Raw genomic sequence first — 10172 nt, forward strand, 5'->3', positions numbered from 1 at the left:
ATAGGTTTTAATACCTCTTAGCCAACGGTTAGTATTAATCAGACTTCGAGCAATCGGCCCCTGGTCTTTTTTACTCTGACACCTTAATTAAACATCCATTGTAACTGTTGCAAATCAACTAGATAGCTGCCATTCTGATTCAAAGGTTCTGTCAAAGGTTCTTAAACAAGTGTGTTAGCGTTTGGCAACTAATCATAGTAGTGTATTCAGGTGTTTGGTAGACGAATAAGTAAATACATATGACTTGGCGTTTTCGGTGGAACATTTTTTTGTGAGCGATCGATAACGTGACTTAGCTAATAACTACTGTACTGATTTATTGTTAATTAAATTTATTTTATTTAGATGGGCCTACTTCGCAGTCTCAAAGATGAACACGGTAAAGCGATGGCTGATAATTACCGTCCAGTGCAGGAACTCTACGAACGCACCATTACTGCTAGTTTCATGGTCCCTACAAACAGCACATCCGAGATCAAGATAACTGCTGTCCTGGTGTTGTCAATGTTTCTAGCTTTCCTTTTCTTGCGTTAGTTGAAGCTCGTGTCAGAATGGTTCATCAAGGGGTCGCTTAAGTTGTTTTAAAAGTTCCATTTGTCAAGACCAGAGGAGATTTTTCAACCCTTGCTTTTAGCAATTGAGTTATTGTACTCTGAGGTCGACAATTTTTTTTTCAGGTTTAGCTTTGTTTTTGAAATAAATAGTTGCAGGGATGACGTCTTGTCTCCTTTTGTCACGCGAGCATTTGACAGTTTCGTGTCGCCACCTTATCTTATTTTTCTGTCATCATTTTTTTGTATCTTTGCTATACGCAATCCGTTTAAGTAGCTGATAGGCTAATAACTGGCTTATACAGAAACTTGTAACTGTTTTGCCCACAATCGATTTTGCTGCTGGAGAACATTTTCTCAAAAGACGTCGATTCATGAAATCACGTCAATGACAAAACGACATCATCCACCCTCTCCTCCCCAAACAGAAAACTGCCATGAAAATGTTAAGCTGAAACGTATTGCGGGTGATTGGTGGGTGGGGTCCGTGGTCGTTTTCACCACTGCACCAGCATATCCCAACACTACGTCGACTAGAAAAATTACTAGAGTAACAGTTTTTGTTCGTCTCAATCATTAGGGTATTTAATTTAACAATGATCGCGTTTTGCGACCAGATTATGTAGCGCAACCTGCTCGTTCAATCATAAAGTGCTACTATGATTAAAAGATCACTTCCTTTTTTTCTTTAGATTTTGAAAGCGTGATTGCTTAACACCCGACTGGAAACATTTTGAGCTTTGATTTTTATCCAAAGGCTATTTTACATTGATTGTGAGGTTTAGACTTCACGGTCCGCCATTACTTAACGTTCAAAACTGACCGATTGGACCTCAGAGGGTTGGATCCAGGCAAAAGTGACGTCATTTACCTTCATCATGTAAACGCAGCTTGTTGTATACGCAAAGCACGAGATTAAAAGTCTGAAAGCCCAAACCTCCCGTTCTGCGAATTAATTAATTCAGCCGCGTACACACGCATTGCATTTTGAGTCTTTGACTTCATTTTCTCGTCGATCCAGCTCTCTCAAGATTTTAAAGTTAGGAAAGGTGAACCATAAAAAAGGAAAATTCCAGTTAAAATAAACAGGTGTCCTTTCTGAATCAAGGCTTGAAGATTGGGTGACTTAGTGTTTATAATTAATTAACATAGCTTTGAAATCCTGAGAAAAAAACAGAAGTGATTTTTTGGTCACAGTAGCACTTTAAGGAGAAACTTAAAGCTATTCCAATTTTTCAAACTCTTTGCACTCGGCGCTTCAAATTTGGCAGAACATTTTTATGTCTATATATGAAAATCGATAGCTGGTCATGCCCGCAAACCGTTTGAAAATAAGACTCTTTGTTTGAAACCAATGCTACTAGAAACTTAAAAGGAGCTTGACAAACAACATTCTCAGGAATGGAATCAAATAGCTTGGATAGCGGTGAATCCTTTGATGCCAGTGTGTATGCGTACTGAAGCAAAAAAAATGCAAAAGGAAAACATAAGATTTGAAAACTGTTCCCTTTCTCTCCCCAACCTTCTCTCAATCATCTACAGCTACAAAATGGCAGCATTGCAATTAATGCATCTTGAGTGTGTCTGTATCGATATGTCAGGCTTAAACGAATAAAACGCGGACGACAAACCGATGACGTTGCATCCATCACGTAAAGTTTTAAGCTTTTTAGGAACTTTGCCATGCATTTGGCCTACTGGATATCAGTTAGATCAATAGCACGTTGATGAAACGTTACGAAAAAAAAACATTTAAAAAAACATGCCACAGGTTAATGCTCTAATGTGTGTTTATTTAACACCACTGCAGTGGAATGATACATCACAGTGGCCACAGCTAATTACCTTATTCACATAAGAATTAATAATTCTAGTTTTAATATTTAACAATAAATAAATTATCACAGCTAATCATAATTTACTCAACTTCACAGTCATTAACTCTGCCTAAATATAGTTTACGTCATTGAAAGTGCGGCATCAGCGGATTTATTCACGAGTTGTCTGTGTCAAAAACCCGAAAGAGTGAGTGAGGGTTTTTGACACAAAAAACGAGTGAATACAACCCCGTACAAAGCAATTTCTATGTCGTGAGCTGTTTATTACACGTAAGACGAGAATTTTCATTGAAATAGTTTTCTGAACGCCAATTAGAAACAAAAGCTCTCTAACAATGGAACCAAATGAAAATTTAATTTAATTCAATAACAAAGTACGAGATGCACGAGTGATTGGCTTGGAAAGGCTTTTATGCTATCGTTGATTGGTTGTACTTCCACATGTGAAAGAGCTGTACGCCGTTCTGATTGGCTGTATAGGCTTTTTTCACATGTGAAAATAAAGCGTATAGATTTGTACAAATGAGCTTTATGGAATAAAATTATCATGTTATGTTTAATAAAGTTTGTTCTGGACATGAGCCGTTTTGAGACCTAGAAGGCCCGGCCAGACCTTAGTTTGTGGCCGTGTTCAACTACTTTTCTTTGGCGTTCCTAATAAATTTCAAGCATGCGCGCCTCATCTCCGTCTACTTACTGAAAGGGGATGAAGGCCAGTTAAAGCAAGGTTATCTACATATTAATTACTGGCTGGGGTAAGAAATTGAGGAGACCTTTCCTCTGTACCGACTCCATCAGATCAGACAAATAGTTAGACAGAGCAGAGCACACTGGAGAAGCAAGCGTGGAATAAATCGCAACTATAGGTCATGTAAGCTAACTCCGAAATTCGTAAGGACTCTTATTGCATACAGACTTTTGCTTGCCTTTTTCACAATGTATTCAATATGTGTATTCCAAGTCATTACCAATTTGCACACCCAGGATCTTATAACTAAAGGCGCGATCAATTACGGTGTCCATTAACTTGCGCGCATTGATACGAAAAGGCTGGTCTTTTAATGAATTTATACCCTGCACTTTGTCGGATTAAGGTGCATGCTAGGCCCTGAGGCAAAGCTGGCGGCAAATATGATAAGCAATGCGCGGGAGATAGCTGGGTGAGCATCGTGGTATGACTTCATATAAGGTTGTATCGTCTTCTACGCTTGTTCTATGGCGTAGGGTCGGTAAAAACCAACAGCTCTAGGAACGAGAATGGAATTGATTAACAACGGGTGGTAGGTGTCTGTGAACTAATGCAAGAAAAGGGCGACTGACAACATCAGCAAGAACCCCCTTAGGGTCATAGTGACACCAGAGAAGCCTCCAGAATCCATATGCATTGCTACTCTAGGCACCGTCGTAGTAGTACCAGTGTCTGCGCGGACAGTAGCCGTGACGGTGACCGTTGTGGTGACTGTCTTGGTAATAGCACAAGGTGATGGGGTTGGGGTTGTGGTGTCTGCGGAGCGTGGGAAACTTGCTTTGACAATTCGGTTATTGAGTGGCTGCACTGGACGATAGTTGCCAAATTCTGGTAAAGTGCCGTTCTTTTTGAGATTTCGCAAAAGGTCCAGCTAAAAACACAACGAAAATCATAGTCAGAAATGTCTGGTACATTTCCTCAAGCCATCAGCTCCAAAGACTACAAATATTCAAATTCAAGAACTCTAATAGATGCGTAGTAAACACAACTTACGTAAAACTTAAAATAATTTTAACCAATTTGCATAGGAAAAATATATGAAATATCATATATTTGAACTTCGGAATCCATTAAATGATTTCTTATGAGAACCACGCTGGTTTTTATAAGACTTGTTTAATTTAATGGAGTCCGTAGTTAAAGGGGTATATATCAGGGAGTTTAAAAAAACAACGACAGCTACGGCATTGACAGGGGCACAAAACAAGAGCATCACAGTAGAGCCGACCGCACGAACCAATGTAGCTTAGTTATTACTACGACTGTACCTGGTATTGCGATATGAAGACATGGTCCCTAAACACAGTCCACGTCACAGATTCCAGACAGGTAGGAGTGGTCAGAGAACCATTGTACCGGAAGAACTTAGTCTTGTCGGCAGGCAATAGATCGTGAAACGAAAAGGCTGGAACGTCCTTCACTGCGGTGACTGTAAAAAAGGCCGGAACAAGATACTACGTTAGTCCACAATGACCTAGCAGCTGATATGGTATATCCGTAGGGAAGAAAAACCTTTTAGGATTGTTTTCATTATTTGAGCTATTCTTTCGCCGGTAAAACGCACTTAACCTTCATATAGCTATGAAAACCAATATCACTACTTACAAGACTCAATAAGCTTGTTGGCAGTTTCGAGGAATGAGAACGCTGTGTTGTTGTGTTCTCCAACCTGAAACAGGAAGACAATCAATTAACCTCTTTTATGCTCGATTGTAATGTCATCTAAAGAAAGCTATAGCCATCATTATCCTCATCATCAAAGTTAATTCTTACCTCAATCAAAAGACCAAGAACGGCAAGACCATCGGGTTTATCAATTGCTTCTGCGATGTTGGCATATTTTGTGTTGTAGCTGACAAAGTGTAACTGTAAAAGAGTGCAAAGTATTTTACTTATGTTCCTGTGACATAGTTATGCGTTGACGACATGGCAAAGAGATAGGTATGAATGATCTAGTTATAGAGCGCTGAGAAACAGAGGATTTCGTTACTTCTGTGCCGAAGACAAAAGTTATCGAGAGAGTCATCATTGAGTGTGAAGATTAATAATGGAAATCAATAAATTTCGATTCTTTTACTTACTTCTGCAGCATATTCCTTTCCGTCGACAGTGTGTTCTGATCCGACCATGTTGTTGGCTCCCCAATGAAAATGAAATTGAACTGTTGTATAAACGCCATTCAATCCTCCACCACTCACATTGTACACTCTAGGAGGAAAGGACATCTCCAGGGCATGGCCATTGTTGGAAGCAGTGAAAGTCTTGTTTAGTGTCTTGTTGTAGTTTTTTAGTGTGAAGGTACCCAGTTCTTTGTCGACAAATACCTTTGCTGTTTCGATGTCAATTGGTGATTGTCTTTTTCCAGTGCTGCAAGCTTCCTGCCAATTATGGGGACCTTGAATAAAAGCGATAACAATGTCATAAGACTTGCTAACTTTACAAAGCTTCTGTAAAAAGATGTCTGTATACTTGAGACAAAGAATCCTTACCATCTAAAGCATTTGGATTGTAACTCCATTGAGCTAAAGGAGAAGAAGACAAAAAAGACGATGTTAGCACACAGCTTGTCTTGAATCACTCTCTCACTTAACGTTTTAAAGTCTCCCACTTTATTTTTATTTTCTATTTGTTAATGTAAGATTGTTTTAAAACTGTAACGTGAGACGTCATTTAACAGGATAACAGAAACGGAATACCGAGAGCAGCCTGAGAAAGAAGCATTTCACTCATACAGTAATATATACCTGATGTTAGTAATTGTCAGAACTTGTATCTGGTATTCGATCAAAAAGATGTTGGCTAGTCGATACTGAATATTGGCCACTAGGAAAGCTAACTGTTTTCTTTGAGTTATAAAGGATCTTAAAATTTTTTTAATCAAACTTTGTGTATCGAGAATGTTCATCAGTTTCCTTTTATGGTAGAAAGAGTAACTTTTAATTTAATTAACACCTGATGTTTATAACAATAAGAAAACATAAAAGCCATGCAATTACTAGCTTACCAAAGGCAAGTGATGCACAAAAGACACTGAGGACCAAGGCCGAAAGAAACTGGTTCATATTGACTATATTTTCTGTGGAAAAAGATGAAAAAAAACCGGCTTAAGCACAGGCAAACAATACGTGCATGATTAAGGGTGGACCCTGGAAAGTGGTGAAAAAAGACGTAAGACGGATTGGTCTTTTTGTCTCATGGTTTCAAGCGGATGTGCCGGAAGAAAGGTTTGCTTTAAGTAACGAAGATTCCGTGAGCTTAGAATTTCAGAGCTTTATCCATTTTCCTTTAGCGAAAAGATATTTAAATTTATTAACAGATCGATACTAATCGGGAGCATGCTATAGTAATATTTAAGGAAGATTGTATGAGAAGGTACTGCATTTATGTTTAAAACCGTTGCCGTTTGCAATACCCAAGTGCAAGCAAAGATAGACGATATTTAAACTACTAGTCGGTTTCATATACAAGGAAAAACTGTAAATTTCCTGCTGAAAAATACCAACATAAACTTCTTCATTAGTGTTCAGGGCTTTAAAATATCAAGAGTGTTCAACTTTTTTTTTTCTCTTCACAATTAAGCCCGGAAATATCAATTGCCTACAAGTTTTTCTATCGAATTATTCTGCGAATTTGTAGTGCAACTTATCTCTCCTTAATGATCCGTTCTAGAATCATATTCGACACAAGAAGGTGTAATCCAAATCGTGGATCTAGTTTAGTGCGCCTATTGAAGCGCAGTGACAAGGCATCCGAAATAGAATTAGGAAAGTGCAGCTTTTACAAGTACCGTCACATAGTTTTACTGAAGTCCTCAATGCACGCGAACGCACGTGAGGTCCTCAGTGCATGTGATGCTTGTATCGGGTTGTATTTGGCATGCCTCATCGTTACTGATAAAAGTCAAAGTTATAAACACATGAGGTCCTTAATGCACGTGAAGATTATTATCAGAAAGCGATATTCACTGCAGCACGTGAGGACACATGGTTACATGTTAGGCGATGGAAAATATCGGAGCACGTGAGTGCACAACATTGCATGCACGTGACGTTATGTAATATACGATTTATGCGTATTACTTGTCAAAAACATTTCCATCTTAAGAGGGTGGGCGTATTTTTGTAAAGAATACTATGGCTTAATTCCTTTAGAAAAAAAAGAACTATATATCAACACAAAAATTACCTACCCATCCGACAAATGGTCAGACAACTTATAATTTAACAATATTGCCCAAGATTTTTTAATAATTTAAGCCTTAATGAGTTCTTTCATTCGGAAATTTCGGTCAGGACACTAACTATTTCGGAGATGATAAGAAAAGAAAATTGTTTTGTCGGAGATACATCGAGTGAGTGTAGAAGAGACAAATGAATTACGTAAAGCATTTGACAGGTTCCTGGAACAGCTTATTGACCTGTGCCCAAACAGTAATCTGTCTCAGTTCACTTCGATTTTTTCATATTCTACCGAACCTTGTAGCTCGGTCGTAAAAGCATGAGAATGCAAGTATAGTAAAAACCAGAGTTCTTCAACTTTCCTTTCAGTTCCAATCTCTTCAGTTCATTTCCTCTCCAAACACAACAAGATGAAATGGAATAAGGTTATTAACGAGGTTTTTGCTTATAACATTATTTATATTGTATCAAGATTGCCGATTGATTAGCGTTTACTTTTTTCTTAGGATGCAAAAACGAAAACTAAGAATTAATGCGCCAAGATGGACCCAGCTCACAGGAGAAACACTAAAATCGAGTTAAAATCATAAGAAATGATATGTTCTCTTAATTTGCGTTTTCTTTCCAGTTGTTTGCATGATCAGAATTTTAAAGTAACTCTTTTAACTGTAATCAAAAAGGTTAATCCTGTTCAGAAGAGACTTTTTCGGTTGCCTCAAAAAAAAAATGACAAAATTGCTTTTCAGATGGGAAACCAGGAAAGGAATCCGTTGAAATCCTTAGGAAACATCACCATAGTTGGTTAACTATGACATCTCTTAACAGGAAAACCACATTTCCAAAAGGTCTGGATAGTAGCACAAATATCGAAATTTTTAGAAACAACACAACACTTTTTAAATTTAAAAACATGTTTCGACAGAAACTTCTGTCATCTTCAGTTTAAATTACAAAGTACAGAGTTGAATATATAGTTTGAACCAAAATGCTAATTAGCTATATTAAAGAACAAAAGGAAACATGACAATGTAAAATATCACAAAGAAAGTTTTAAATTAACATGATAAAGTTGATGATTAAAACCACATTTTTAAGGAAGGCTCAACACAGCTAAGGGCGAATTAAAAGCGGATAAACTGAACAATATCCGAGTGCAAAAGTGACGATCTGCAGGAAACCCAAGCTCAGAGCACACTTAAGCATATATGAACGCATTCTGTGTGCTGCGATGAAAAATGAAATGAAAAAAACGGCAATAAAGTTGACAGTTACTTGTGAAAATACATTGTCCGTGGTTAGTCTTACGAAGATCGTTTCATCCCGACCAAGGGACTCATCAGAGACCTTTCTGCTTGGCCAACTCGTTGGGCATCACGCCCAACAAAGTCCCGGTCGCTAACAAAATGATGACAGCAAATGCAATCTCGCCTTTATAGTTATATATCATAAGGATTCCAGACCGCGCAAATTCGCGGGTGAAAAATTCGGACAATAAAGTTGACATTTACTTGTGAAAAAACATACAAAACGGCGTTGAAAATAAAACGAAAACATTGGCTTAGAATCGAAATATCCATCTTTCACATGACCGATTCAGTGAAGGCCAACGTTTACTCTCCGATTGCATCTACTTTACGCCAACCGAGCATTCCGATAAAGTGGCAAAGGTCAGCATGTTTAACAACAGAAGCTCTCTTTTCGTTTCTGTCTAAAAGTAGCTTGTTCGTACATACTAATATTATCCAAAGCGGGAAAAACCAGCTACCTCACGAAAAAAAAATCCTCGCTTTAAAATAATTTCTTAATTTGCAAAGTTGTATAAGCAATTAAATTTGATCGGTTATTTCTTGTTTCCTTGATAAAAATCTTCAGCAAAAATTGCGGTGTACGAGCTTAAGGCAGGCGTGCGCATGTGGCTTTTTTTAAACGATATTTTGGCTCTGTTTGCGTTTCCTCGCAATCTTTCATTTTTTTACTAAAACGTCATCGATTTAAGATTTCCTTTTAATTACTTAACGCAAGTGCTTTGGAAAGAAAGCTAAACAACCTGAAACTGGTCGCAGGTGCAATGGTTAGAAATAATTGTACCGTCGTTTCGAGATTCTATCATCTCAAGAAACACTTATCACACATACACAACTGACGATTAAAAAACATGGCATCCTATACAAGTTATTTATACCAGCTAAAAAATTAATCACATCTACCACAAATGCCTACTTTACCTTGAAATTGAAGACTTGTCTTTCTGAAGATATAGCTTGAAAATGTGTGCTGCCTGACTGCAAATTGGAAGAAATAATCTCCCAGTTGAATTAACGAGTTAAAACTGAAGGTAGGAATCAGAAATTTCAATTATTTCTGAGTGTCAGGATCGCTGCGATCGCTGGAAAATATCTAGAACTATGTAACGTGAAGTTTCTGGACGTTTTAAGCAGCGGTCGAAGCGATCTCGGAGAACACTGAATAAATTGGAAAGTTTTGCGATTTTTATACCCTCAGCTCTAAGATAGGATTCCTGTGATATTGTCAATATCGTAATATTCTAAGTTTCTAAGTAAGGAGTACTTTGATAATGTTTTGCTGTTTCTACCAAACACTGACGTTACGCAGTGAGCTTCCTGCGCCAAAATAAGTAATTCTCGTGAAGTTGTCTTGAGCAACAACAAACGTACTCAAAATGCGTTGACTTGGAGCGAAACATCTAAAAAGATATCCAATTAATTGTCCAAAGGGGAACCATACATCTTGAAGCTGAATACAAAATTGAACTTGGGCGATTTGCTCACGTGATATTGCGCATATTTGCGAATATACAAAAGATAAAGCTGTCTTTTTTTTGATTAATGACGAACAT

The 10172-nt window shown here is 37.8% G+C and overlaps 1 protein-coding gene and 1 long non-coding RNA gene across 2 annotated transcripts in view; one reads left to right on the plus strand and one right to left on the minus strand.

Moving 5' to 3' along the window:
* The window catches only part of LOC138047113 (uncharacterized), a 6200-nt gene extending 5484 nt beyond the window's left edge, over positions 1-716 (plus strand). The window contains exon 4 of the long non-coding RNA XR_011131778.1: positions 346-716. This is a non-coding gene — a long non-coding RNA (uncharacterized lncRNA). The remainder of the gene's footprint in view (positions 1-345) is intronic.
* A 1607-nt stretch (positions 717-2323) lies between these two features.
* On the minus strand, positions 2324-9779 carry LOC138047112 (carbonic anhydrase 2-like). Its single transcript, XM_068893838.1, has 8 exons — positions 9541-9779; positions 6142-6213; positions 5627-5659; positions 5219-5532; positions 4911-5003; positions 4743-4806; positions 4406-4566; positions 2324-4008 (listed from the first exon to the last, which is right to left on the minus strand). Exons 2-8 carry the CDS (start codon positions 6197-6199, stop codon positions 3685-3687), a joined length of 1047 nt encoding a protein of 348 aa, XP_068749939.1. The 5' UTR covers positions 6200-6213; positions 9541-9779; the 3' UTR covers positions 2324-3684.
* Between the last annotated feature and the right edge of the window lie 393 nt (positions 9780-10172).

Source organism: Montipora capricornis, chromosome 4, assembly GCF_036669925.1.
Source record: "Montipora capricornis isolate CH-2021 chromosome 4, ASM3666992v2, whole genome shotgun sequence".
NCBI classification, from domain to species: domain Eukaryota; kingdom Metazoa; phylum Cnidaria; class Anthozoa; order Scleractinia; family Acroporidae; genus Montipora; species Montipora capricornis.